This window comes from Rhea pennata, chromosome 2, assembly GCF_028389875.1.
Source record: "Rhea pennata isolate bPtePen1 chromosome 2, bPtePen1.pri, whole genome shotgun sequence".
NCBI classification, from domain to species: domain Eukaryota; kingdom Metazoa; phylum Chordata; class Aves; order Rheiformes; family Rheidae; genus Rhea; species Rhea pennata.
This window is the reverse complement of record NC_084664.1, coordinates 140,656,226-140,669,987: the sequence shown is the minus strand read 5'-3', so window position 1 is coordinate 140,669,987 and position 13,762 is coordinate 140,656,226. Positions and strand designations below refer to the sequence as shown.

The window sequence follows — 13,762 nt, the reverse complement described above, 5'->3', positions numbered from 1 at the left end:
AATTTTTGTCTCATTTACTGCATACCTTCATGAGTTCTGGAAAATGCGGGAATTAGTCTACCACTGTACAGCAGTGGATTATATTTGGAGTATGTCGCTCCTGCTAAAATAATGAAACAACCATCCTTTAGAATATACAATCTTCTCAAACAGCAAATGGGTCTGATATCATTTGATAAAGAATATACTCTTGATTGTCTCTGTTACTCCCTGAGAGCTTCTACTGAAAAATCTCCCTTGTAGTTCTTCCTTTCTTCTACTTCTGTTCTGAGTGACGTTACCAGTAAAAAACTGAAGTGGAACAAACTGTGGCAAAATGATGATTAGTCTAGAATTTACTGTTTTTTTTTTTTTTTTTTTTTTAATCATCTCTTGTCTGCACATGGTGGTTGAAGTCTTATGTGTGTTAAGAAATAAGAAACGTACATTTTATTCATGGTCGTGTTGTCCTATTTTATCTGAAGTCTCTCATACTGGCACTCTTCAAAATAAATGTGTTTTTGTTGTCTGGGCTGCCATTGAAATAGATGAAGTAATGAATTTTAATTTCATTACTTGTCACTTTTTTTTTTTAATGGGACAAGGGGAAAGAAAACAGTTTTTATAAACTGTTGACTTATTGAGTGTCCATTACTTTTCTTCCTGATAGAGTAGCGAAGGAAGTAAGATATCAGAAGATTGACTATTATAATGTAAAAGCATAATGATGACCTAAATAGTACTGAAGCAGAATAACTTTCCAAATGTACAAAATGTGTGGTAGTCAAATATGCTGATTAGTATAAAAACAGTTGGAAGGTGTTCTGCTGAAAATCTCTTTAAATAGCAGTGAATGTGTTCCTTCTGGCAGTCTGCCAGCGATGGTAATGATGGTGTACTGCTTAATAAGTCTGTGATGATTGTATTAACTTAAGGAGCTAAACTGTTAACACTTAGGTTTTATTATTCTTTTTTTTACAGCCCACATACTGGGTGGCAGAATTACCAGCCAGGTGTACCCCAGATTCCTACAGCATGCATCTCCGTGGAAGATGCTGAAATGATGTCACGAATGTCATTGCGAGGCACAAAGATTGTTGTGTACCTCAAGATGAATGCCAAGACCTATCCGGATTCTAGTTCCTTTAACACTGTGGCAGAGATAGTTGGAAGCAAGTACCCAGAGCAGGTGAGTGAGAATATACAAAGTCAAAATTACTTTACTCTTAAAAAATGCAAAACAAATCCAAAGAACATCCTTTCCTAAGAAATCCCTCATGTCTAACCTTTATTCACCTTTTCTTATACATTCCAGACATTTTGGCTTTTCATTCTTTTTCAGGTAGCAGATTTGAAACCGTCAGGCTCAGTCTTGATGTACTGGCACATGTTTTACAAAACCAAAAGAATTACTATGTTCTAAGAACAGGAAATTGAGCTAAATTGTATATACAATTTAACCTCCTCCTTTTTATTTCCCTGACTTAAAGCTCATGTTAAATAGCACCATCTGCACAGGTTTGCAAAGGAGCACATATGTAAACAGAGGTAAAATCCTAGCACTACAACAAATACAATTATTAAATAACAGCTGCTGGGTTATAGTTGCTACAATGATTTGTGCTCGTAGGTTGCGTATTGTTGTGTTAATAATCTGCGAGTAGTTTCTTGATCAGCCTAAGTCAGATTCTGCTGTTTAGAAAAAAATTGTTTGTCTGAGTTTTCCCTCAAGTGTGAAAGTGAATACAGGCTGTCAACTTAATTTTTGAATGCTTTTTCGTGCACAGATTACTGCAGCGATATATCATCTATGCTAAAAAGTAGCTGCAAATTTTGTTTGAACACTAATTGATCCAAATTGATGGTTTCCATTTTAAGATTCTTTTTCTGCTTTCTCTTTTCTTCCAACTTCTCAATCTAAAATCAGATGAATCAAATTTGTGGTGCTGGAGGATTTGTGCCTAGTAAAAGGTCTTTCATGTCTGCTTGCAACACAGAATGGATTTTCTGGCTGTACAGTTTATCATGAAAATGCTGATGCAACCCCAATTACAGCAGCATCAGAATTTGCTGCTAAAGTACATCTACTGAGCCATGATTTTTTTTTAAACGTTATAGTTTCTTAACTTCAATGGAAAATGTGAATGATTATCTCTGTCCTTTAAATAAGGAGTAACTCTTAATGATTTTATCTGTTCTGAGATCGAAGTTTTGTAGCTTTGATTTCTAATGTTCTGAAATCCTGAGTTTTGGTATGAATATACAGTTCCAGAAGCTTGACCACTAGGCAGGAAAAAAGTAATGACCATTGTTGTTGATTGGTTTATATGCCATCAGCTGTGAATTTAGCTTCAGGAAATGAATCTTTACTGATTTAAAGGCAATGCCCTGATTTCTTAATTAGGGTGCAGCTAACTTAATTCTGTGTCATCTGAATGTTTAGCAGTGTTTCTAATGAGCTAATATGCTATCTTTCCTAAATCGTGTTTGGTATATTTCAAAATTATGTTATTTCCACTCAGATTATAAAATATCCAAATGTAACTTTCAGGGGTGCTTTAAGATGTGTGCATGTACTTTGTTTTCTCTTTGCTATCCTGCTCTTTTTTTCAGAAACAAAGTGCCTTGGGATCTCCTCATTTCTTGCACTGAGAAACTCAGTTTTTTGAAAGACTGAGTAGACTTATTCACAAGCCCCCTGCTGATGTTAATGGGAGTGGTAGCATACACACTTTGAAAATGTAACCAAGAAACAGAAAAATAAAACAAGTGAATGTTTAGGTTTTTTAGTGCTCAGTTCCTCCTGGAATTTTAGTGGATGCTAATTTGACTTTGTTACTGTGGTAAAAATTGGAACCATTGAACTATTTAGGCAGTAAAATACAATGCAGACCTAAACTCCTACAATGCCTTTTAGACCAGACTGTTTTGAAATGTGTTACAAATCCAGTGGAATAGAAAGGTGCTCTTTTCACTAGCCAAAATTTCGATTTAAGATTTGAATTCACACAAAAGCAAATCTGGATCTCTGAACTCTGAGTGAGAAATCAGCAGTGGGTAGTATAGCTATTGCAAAGGTCTAAAAGGAATACAATTTGAAATTAGGCTGGCACCTATGAAATGTAACTGGTAGCAGATACTGAAGCAAGCTAAAAAATTTAAAGTTAATTGCATAAAGGTCTCTGTAGAATACTGAGGAAGTCTGATGAGAATGAATCTAGGTTTAGATGCAATTGTATGTTAGGAATGTTGGTATTTGTCTATATATTGACTAGAATTTTATATAAAGCTTGATTTGTAGTTAATTCCTTGCTTCCTTTTCTGAGATTTTAGTGAATTTGTTAAAAATAATCACCAAGAAATCATGAATTTTTCAGACAAATATTTGTTACAGCAATGTTAAATGTTGTTATTAAAATATATAAAAGAGGAACATTTTTAATATTTTTTTATAATCAGGTTATTTTCTCCATTTGACCATTTTTGCAGAAAGTTCAGTTCAGTGCCTCCTTTTTAACCCTTTTTTCCAAGTATTTTGTGTGGGTTCTTGTGTATGGCAATGGGCAGTATATTGAAAGTAATACTAGGAAAATGTTGCTGGAAATAGAAAATAGAGTAACTGCAACATTTTTGATTCATTTTCCTGGAGGTTTGCTATGTTTTAAACCTAATGTTCTTTAAAATCTTGCAACATAGGCTTTGTTTTGTTGCAAAAAGTGTTCGGAAGCATGAAAACTGATACTCAAAACTGTCAAACTTCCAAACTTTTCTTTAGGCACCTATGCTTAACTTTAAGATATTTAAATTTCTGAATAATTTAAAGCAATTTAAAAATATAATTAGTGCTTTGTGGAAGCATCAAGCACTCAGGAATGTGTTCGTCTTCAAAAGCAGTGATGTGACTTGGGTGCAGATGTGCTATTGCTTTCTGAGGAATCTCTGCTTGCAAGGCACATTGTTACTTCTGAAAAGTTAACCTACTGATACTTCAAGTTTTTATTCAGATTTATCCCTTCTATTTGGGCAGCAGGTTGCAGTAAGCAGATGGTTTAGCATCAATTGCTCCAGCTAAGACAAAGGTGCTTTGAAATCCGCTGTAAGTTGCAACTTTTTACTATTAAGTTCTTAAGTGTTGTAAAAAGCATCTGAACAGAACAGATATATTGATTTTTGTCATGCTGTCAGTATCTGTGTTACTTCAGTGTCTCAGAAATGTCTCTGTTCTGTTTATCCTTGTATTATCCCTTGTAAGCTAGGAAAGTGCTGCTCTCCTCAGGTAGTACTCCTGTTCATGTCAAAGCAGGCATGACTTTATTATCATTCTGAGCCCAGTCCTGGCATCAAGGCTCGTCCATGATGCTCACTGTAAATCCCGAGGTTCTCATTTAGTGGCTGCTGAAGCCTGAATCCCAGGAAGTGCCCAGAGGAGGTGAGCTTGTGCTGGTAGGATGCTGAGTTCAAGGTCAAGCTCTTCATATAAATCCACTCGAAGCAGTGAGACCAAACATGCTACGACTTGATGCCCACACAGCCTTCTGGAGCCAGAGATCACATCCTCACTATTCTTAGGACAGCCAAGAGGGTGAAAAACCTCATATTTAGGCCTGCGTGCCTCCTGACAATGTCATTGTAACCAAACAGTTCGTGAAGTGAAAACAAATGGTACCAGAACCTGATGAGTTCCAGGCTGTCGCTGGTGTGAGACATTTGCAGTCCATTCCTGACTTTATTTTGGGGAAAGCGTTTTTGAAGTACACCACTGAACCAAGGACATTTCTGTTAGCATCCATTTGTATTACACTGTGTATTGGTGAGATGTTTTAGATAAATTATGTAAGTTTGCGTTGAAGACTGACTGACTGAGAAATTCGCAAGTTAACTAATATGGTGTCTATTTGAAATTCAGACAGAGCTGACAGTAAAATATGTTTGTTTTTTCATACTAGTACAGATGTAGCGTGACCGGTCTTAAAATGCAGAAGCAACCATTCCTGTTTCTAAGCAAATATTATAAATAGAGGCTGTTTCTTGTTACTCTGGTTTTAGTGTACCTGGTGTGCCAAATATGGAACCAAAAATTTTTAGATTAATTGAAAAGGTGTCAAAGTGGATAGCAGTATAACTCTTCTATAATCTTAACTTTTAGTATTTTTCCATACTGTGTATTTCTTGTTGTGCAGTGCTGTTTCACTTGTCTTAACATTTAATAAGTGAGAGGAAAACTGTTTCTTAAGTGCACTAGAAAGTACATAAACTTAATGGTTTCTCGTTATTCTGTGATCTAGGATAAATACTATAGAACACTAAAGAAAGGGCTTATAAGCAGCTTTTTTAGAACCATGAATAGCTGTTCCAAAAATTAATTCTACACTGCGTCTTTGCCTACTGTTTATAGAGTACCATATCTACAAAACGTACCGTTTGAAAAGTGACTCTAATTTGAAAGCCACAAGCATAGAAGAATGTATTCTGAGCCAGGCTGGAACAGAACTTCAGAGGCTGCAATCCTAGGAATGACCTGAGAAACAGAGATGCTAATGTAATAGATTATGAAGTTCCTTACCAATCCTAGGTTGATGTAACAGAAGCTGCTCTGCGAAGGAAATAGCAGTTTATTTACTTTTTCATTCTTCTTCCTTTCCCTATTTCAAAAATAAGCCCTCTCTTGGAATTTGTGATACTGGGCAAAACTCCAGGGAACAAGAGAACATGAAAAATGTCTAGGCTTCTGAGTCTGTTAGACATTCATACTCATAAGGAAATAAATGATTTGTAGGCAAAAAAAAAAAAAAAAAAAAAAAAGAAAAAGAAAAAAAAAAGGAAGAAGAAGAAGAAAAGAACCCCAACCCCCCAACTTCTCTAAAGAAGTGTAATACTCAATACAATGTTGTTTTATGGCCTGGCATCAGTTCTACATGTGTTAACAAAATGTCTGTCCGTTAGTCCTTTGATGTGGCTTCCATATATCCCTTTGCTCAAACTAAATCATGCATACAGCTGAGCTTTGAGCAGAGATGTTTTAAGAATGTGGTGCCATCAAACTGTGGCTCCATTATCACATTTTCTCCATGTGGCTTGCTTTTCGGTCATTCCAAAATGTTGAAGTGTTTTTAAGTGCCCTTCTGTTAGCCTGTCTCCTGTGACTAGTGATGCTTGTCCTTAGCTCCCCCAAAAATCTGACAGACGATTATGGAGATGGTGCTTTCCAAAGTGCCAGCCTATTGCTTCGTTATGGTGGACTGATGGGAAAGAAGAGGGAGAAAGCATAAAAAAGAAACAAGAGAAAGGGTGAAGAAGAAATGTTGACATTGTTAGGCAATGTTCTCTTCAGAAGTTTTTGTTTATGTCAGTTATTGCTGAAAGAAGTAGTACTCTCTCTGAGTGTGTGTGTTTGTGTGTGTGTATTTTATTAGTAATGGAATTTTGTACTTCGGGGGGGTTGTTTTTATAGTGTGCCTTGAGGGCCTGACAATAGTACCATCATTTATTCTTAAATAAAGTTCTTATCATGGTGAAAACAGTCAAAATATTAAGAAAGTGATATGCAGGAAAAATATTTTTTGTAACCTGACCATTTAAAAAATGATTTTTTAAACTGCCAGAAGGCCTACCTAATTTTAAGTTTAAAGTGCTTGCTGCATTTTATGGTGAAGAGCTTGACAAGTCTTGTAAAACTTGAATTGTGCATTTAAAACCCAGGAATTGTCTGAAAGCATTTAACTAGTTATTCTGGGTAGAGCTTGGGCACAGTTTGCCTTGCAATTCTGAATGATCAGTAAGTCTTTAAATAGACATGATTTCTGAAAGAGTCAGAACCTTTTACAACAAATATATCTTATGAATGATTTGTATGTATATGGTTGATGTTGCTAAGGGGCAACAGTTACAAAGCATTGTTCTACTTAAAATGCTTGTGTGTCTGAAATATTGATGGAATGAGTGAATGGTGCTTATGGAAGGAAGATTCAAAACATTTAGTTTTGATTTAGTTTAAACAAAAATGATTTTTCTGAAATATGTTTTCTGGAAGGTACACAAATCAGATTAATGACTGTAATATGGCCTTTGTAATGTTCAGATGTTATGAATAGGATGAGACTGTATCTGTAGGTGCACAGTTCAGAATCTTTGTTGAGAACTTTCTGTAGGCACAGGTCGGCATTGAGAATGGGATAAAGGGCCTGTCTGGTAGCAATCTCTGCCGATCTGCAAGAGATCTGAAATGCTTATGTTTCTCAGATTGGTGATACAAGAGCAGAATCAAGGGGTATGGTCCAGTGGGTGCAAGCAAGCCAGCAGGTCTTTATAAGGATGCTCCTCTCCCTGGCTGAAACACAGTAACTGTGAGTGCATATGAGCTATTGTGGTATGAAGAAAAAATTTGTTAGCTTTAGTTGCCTTCAACATCTGGTTTCTAGAGACGGCAGACCTTCTTAAAATGTGCTAACTCAGGTTGCTTGCAATCAGCTGGTTATATTCTAGGTTACTACAGTTCCAGTAACAAGCGATGAGGACATCTTGGTGACCTTCCTCACTAGAGTCAAGTGGAGTCTGGAGGAGTTAAATTGAGTGCTGCTGTCACTGTGCTACATGTGTTTCATCTGGAGTCTCTTGATCTAAGCTCAAATTACGTGCTTTCTGGTTTTACGCTCGAGCTTGGGCATACTTATCAGTATATATCGTTAAGTTGACAGCTTACTCCATCTCTTTCTCATTATTTGAATCCAGTCTGATCTGCCAAAAGCTACCTGTTAGACCTTATCTCCATGTGCTGCTCTTCAGAATGTTTGGATAGGTTTTTATCTCTTCCACTTCCAAAACTTCAAACAATTAAACAGTGATAATAAAACTTAAAATGTAACATTTAGGGCACTTGTTCGAGCACCAGCTTGGCCAGCAAATTTATCTAAGCAGCACACAGTTTTGTAGTCCTTTTGATTATATTACTATAAGCAGATGTACTGTAGTTCCATCCCATTGTCTCTATTCCCCTACAACAGTTCAAAGAATTACTGTGGCATTTTGTTTCAGTAATAATTTACAAATACACACAGGTCTATAGAATGATTGTGAAAGCTTCCCCCCCCACACACACAAATCTTAACTTACACTAGATCCCTCTTATATTCTAATATGCAAGAGTATGTGAAAGGTAATCCTGGCTATGGCAGGTGTAAAACTAGCCTGAGGCATCAAGTAGAAAACCACATTGTTGAGGGGAAAGGAGGAGAGAAAGTATATCATACTTTCCACTATGAATAAGTAGATGCCAGAAATGCTAGTGCCAAGTGTTAAGGCTTAGTTTAAAAGCATCCATTCACTACAAAACTTGTCAGGTAGCTGTAGTAACAAGTTTATATTTATAAGGTGCAGACTGTATCCTTGGCCTCACACAATTGAAAGAGAATTACCAAGACAGTTCTTGTCCTAGTGAGTCTGCAGTCCAGGAGACAACTGCAAATAGATAAGATGCAATGGGAGAATCAGAGGAAAATAGCTGATTTGGAGTGTTAGAAAAAAATCCATCCTTTTCCATGCAAGTCTATGGAAAGCTGCAACTTTAAGAGTGTGTAGGTTGAATGGAGAGATCCCTTCTGCATAGATTCAGAGGTTCCAACACATGAGTCCAACGTGGAGGAAGATATGACAGTGAGATTTTACATAGTGGAGGGAGTGAACAATGGAGTGGAGGGGAAATGCTGTAAGTGAGATCTAAAATGTTCAGGCAGGGGCTGAGATGAAAGGGGGAAAGAACTTTGATCAATCACAAGGAAATATTGACTGTGGTGGTTCAATTGCACGGAAACAAAGCAGTAGAGATGTTAAAGTGTGTGATTGCAGCAGCTGAGAGCTGCTAAAGCTTGTAGCAGTTTGTAGTTTTGGGGGGCAGAGAGAAAGTAGTATCAAGAAACATCAGACAAGCTGCAGAATTGCAGGCAGACTGCATTTGCTCTAAATGCACTTAGTAGAATTTCATGCATCATATTTCAGCTTTATGAGAGCAAGAAGCAGGGAGAAGTGGTGAAAATGATGAGCTGATCAAAGGTGCTGTGGTCTGTAAGAGAATTAGAGTCAACTCCACTTGCTTCATTAGTATGACAAAACTTTGGTATCGTTCATTCTTGTTTTTTAATGCAGTTTTCCTTCACGAGATTCTCTGGGCTTCTGAGACTTTGAAGAATTGGCAATTTGCCACTCTAGCTGTATTGTGAATGTATGCATAATGATACAAAAGTTTTTACTGTGGTTCAACCAAGCAAAATAATTTGTAAAGCACACTATATCAGTATAATTTGTCCAAAAATGATTGTCAATAAAATGTTAAGGATCTTGTAATTTTTGCAGGCATAAATCTTAATTAAAGGTCTGAGTTCTGTTTATAGACTTTCTCAAGTATTATCAACTTATATCAACAACTATATCTTGATATAGTGTGTAAGTTATGCAAACTTCATTGTGCAAAAATAAAATTTTAATTCTTTGCATCGGGTAGATGGAAATTTTGACAAATTCCTGCTTCATGTAGTTGACTCCATTCCATAGGACCAGGGACTAGTCAGAGCAGTAAACTGTTCTGTGTGTTTAGGACTGAGATTCTGCAAGGAGAATGCCTAAACTGGAAATGGATCTCTAAGCGTATGAATTAATGAAAAAAACAGCTAAAACAAAGAGTACTACTCTGGTTTTATTTTTTAAATACAAAATAAATTTCCATCTTTCCTTCTACTTCTTTCTGAGATTACACTTTTTATTGAAGGCACAAACAAAAAGGCATTGCTGTAGGGTCTTTACTAGAAAATCTGTTTCAGGTTTTGTAGGCTTTCTTCTTCAGATGTGCTGAAAAGTGTGTCCCTCACACTCTGCATTTGTGTTTTGTAATATTTTTATTCTGTTTATTATACAGTTTTACAAATTTGAACAAAAATAAACTAAAGTATGCACTATTCTGGTAGTTACATAGTCCTTTGGCATCTGATTTCTATCACAGTGTTTGAATTTACAACCATCATTGCGAAATATTAGTCTTAAAACAGTATATAATGTCTTGTTTATTCAAAGAAAATCTCAGTCCCATTTCATCTAATTTTATGTATGTAAAATCATGTACAGGGTGGAGAATGGATTAATATCATGATGTCAGATGAAATATTAGTCTGTAGACCCATATTGCTTTAGAAATGGCACTGAACCAACGTTTTTTCCAGTGTGCATAAAAGTAATTATAAGTAGAATTTTCCTTGTGCTTTAAATATTTTAATTCAGTAGGAAAAAATAGTAATGTTATATCAGTACTTCTGTATCATTTAGAATTCTGAAATTTCTTTTAATTGTGTACCTATTCTAATTATCATTGTGCTTAACTTCTGCTTTCAGTCATGTCAACTGGACAAAGATTTCTCTCATCCTCTGCATGTGCCAAGTTTAATGTGCTGCTTGTAGGAGAAGATATTTCATGAAATAATATTGCTTCACTCTAATGGAATTTGTTACTGTACGCTATAAATATGATAGTCTTAAGACACCTTCTTCTGCAGTGTGCAGTTCAGCATGGTAGAGCATATTCTATTATTCCAAATGGTAAATATCTTTCATCCAGCTTCTTGGCAACAGAATGGTTACGAAGCTGTTAGATAACAAGAGCATGAGATGTTTCTTAAAATGTGAATTCCTTCCCCTCCTCTTTTTCCTCCTTTCAAATAATCAGATAGAGGATGTGAGATAAGTTATTCTTTGTGAAGAGAAGGAAAACAAGATCCTGAACTGTTGACAAGTACGTTCCTCTCTGTCTTGTCTTATAAACAGATATTACATCTGATGGTCTATTCTGCTTGTATGATTTTGTTCCTCGACATTGTAAAACTGAATTCAGAGATTTTGATGTCTTGAATCTGCATTCTCCACTTCTGCTTGAAGTCCATTCACCTCGGTTTATGTGCTAAAATGTTCCAAGAAGCTATTAATTTAACTGGAATAATATTTAGGAGATACTTTATTTGACTATCTCTTAATGCACGTTCTGCAAGTCTTACTGGAAGTCTGCAGCTGTTATACTGTGCGTATAAATAGGCTACAGTTAATAACCCTATTTATAGCAGGACCTAGGCTTAAGATCTTTTTTTTTCTCAGTCATTATAATTTCCAACTTTCAAATGAATTAGAAAAAATAATTGGATTACACCCTTACCTGCTGAGTATGGTGCATTTACTTTTTCGTTGATTAATTTGGTAATTTAATTTAACATTGCCTAGACAAATTTAAATGCTGAATTTCAGGAAAGAGATAGAGCTAAATATAAATAAAGAAGTCTTGGTTTTGATTAGTTGTTTTTTTATCAAAATTTGTGATAGTAATGGTCTAGATTATATCAAAAAATATAAGCATTATATTCTTTTATATGTGGTCTTTGTCACATACACAGTTTTATGTTAGAGAGCGACATATAAAATTCTCTCTTCCCCCCATTCTGACAAGCCTGTCGGATGACATTATTAGCTGCACAAAGTTAACAAAGGTTAAGGCTTAAATTACTTGCGTTTGCATTTGTATGTGACAAGCTTTTCCCCTTCTCCCCCCTACCCCCCAAATTCTATTCTGTGAATTAAAGTCAGGGGATGATCTAGGTCTCACTTCAGGGTGATCTGATTCCAGTGACTCTGGAACGAGGTGAGGGAATAGAGAATGTGATACAAGTTTTCCAAGGCTACAAAGATGAAATATTAAACATTTTGGAAGACAGGACAAAGATTCATAATAATGTTGACAAATTGAAATGAGCATGATATGACAAATTGATTCATATTCAACAATATGAAGTGTAATATACTTGCTTTTAGGAAGAAGAAATTGATTATACCAATACAAAAATGGAAGTATCTACTGTACTGGACAAAGTAAATGAGAAAGAGGTGCAGAGAATATCATATACCACAAATCAATAAATCAGTAATGCTCTTCCATTGCATAAAAGGCAAAGAGTATTAGGAATACATTCCATGAATGTGTTACATGGTAGACACGGAAGGTAATTTATTTATTCTGCTAATTTTGGCATTGTGGAGTGTTTTCTCCAGGTGAAGACCTCTGGTTGAAGTTTTGGATGTCACATTTCAAGGTGTAAAACAACAGAGTCTAGAGAAGAGAAATGAGGTTCAAAAATGATGGCATATGAGGAAAGGTTGAAAAATCAGGTTTTATGTTGTTCAGAAGAGAGAAAACTGAGGTTCTTTGGTGTGTAAGAGGCTGCTATAAGGAGAATAGTCTAAATTGTTCATTCCTGGGTAGACAAGGATAAAAAAAAAAAAAAAAGTTTATATCACAGAAAATAGGAAAAAAATCATTAGCTGTAGAGTGAGGAAGCGTTGTGTAGGAAGGTTGTAGCAGCTCATGCGTTGAAGGTTTCTGGGAACAAAATAGATCATTGATGTCAGATGTTTCTTTAAAGTATGCTTGATCTTAACTCAGTGCAATGGAGTTCAACTGAATGACTTTTTAAGATCACTTTATGCTTTAATGTTGTATGAATCTGTGAAATTGTCATGATTGGCAGGTCTCTGAAAGAGGAAAGACTGAAGCCTCTGATAGGGTGGGCCACAGAGAGACCTTGCCTTATCTGCTGAAAACAGTTGTGAAGCACTCAAAACTTAACAGGCACGGTAAGAAGAAAGGAATTGTGGCATAAAAGTACTGTGATGGCAACCAGCTTTTGCTTGGAAGAACTGTCCTGCCATGTGAGCAAGCATATTTTAGGCAGATCCATGAACTAAGAGACTGAAGGGAGACATTTGAAGTAGATGTTTGTATGGAGAGGAGAGGAGGCATCTAGGCAATCTTTTGCAATTGCAGAAAGCTCAGGCTGCTGAAGGAGTGTCAAATCGTTCTCATGCTGTAGTTGCTGGAGGTTCTAAAGTTTCTTTCAAAAGCCTGTGCGCTGAAGAAATGGCTTTGTTTTTCTAATTATCTGTGCAGCTCATTTACAGCTGCTCTTGTGACCTGTAAACATAGCATTCTGCACTATCATGAAGCATGAATGTTAGCTATTTAAGATCCATTAGATAATATTTATAGGGGATATTTATATGGGAAAACAGATAATTTACATGTCTGTAAAATTAATCACTTGCTGCTAAGTTAGATTTTGTGAAAGGAATCTGCATTTATGTTGAAAGCACAAGGAAAAATCAGTTTTGTTCTCTAATGGGGGAAACTTTTTCCCTAGTTGGATAAGGCTATGTAAAAAAACCAACAACAACCCCTCCTCCGTCATAATAAAACCTTTCCTTGCCTAACCGAGAATCACTTAATGCGTGTTCTTCCTAAGCTGCTAGAAAGATGAGGAAACAGCAGGTAGATTGCAATAAATGTAGCTGCTTAATTCCAGTGGTGCTGAAACTCTTGAAACTACTGGGATGAATGTAAATACAAGTTCAGTATTTTAAGGAATCTTCTTTGTCTGTAGCTGCATTTTCATTTAAATGTGTATCTTTTGGGAATAGGTAGTTTCCTCTCCCAGAGTGATTGCAGAAAGGTACTAGGATATTTTCAATAATTTGCTTCTTTGGTCACTTTAAAACCTCTTGCTGAATCTTTGAAGTAAAGAACTGTTTCTTTTTCTTTACCCCAAATCACATAATTTAATTATAATGTGGGTTATAGTTGTTAATACAAATTTACAGTTGGGATGTTGAACTATGTGGAACTAAAGATCAAGGGATTTGTTTCATGTGATGAATAAAGACAGCACCAAGGTCCTTAGACTCTGTTGTTGTTTGGATGTGATACTGA

At 35.9% G+C, this 13,762-nt stretch overlaps 1 protein-coding gene across 5 annotated transcripts in view; it reads left to right on the top strand.

The window, feature by feature from the left end:
* Window positions 1-13,762, top strand: part of CPQ (carboxypeptidase Q) — a 159,431-nt gene that overhangs the window by 56,938 nt on the left and 88,731 nt on the right. For all 5 annotated transcript variants that reach the window (XM_062568334.1, XM_062568330.1, XM_062568332.1 and 2 more), the window contains one exon: window positions 961-1,168. In XM_062568334.1, coding sequence (XP_062424318.1) covers window positions 961-1,168 — 208 coding nt within the window. The remainder of the gene's footprint in view (window positions 1-960; window positions 1,169-13,762) is intronic.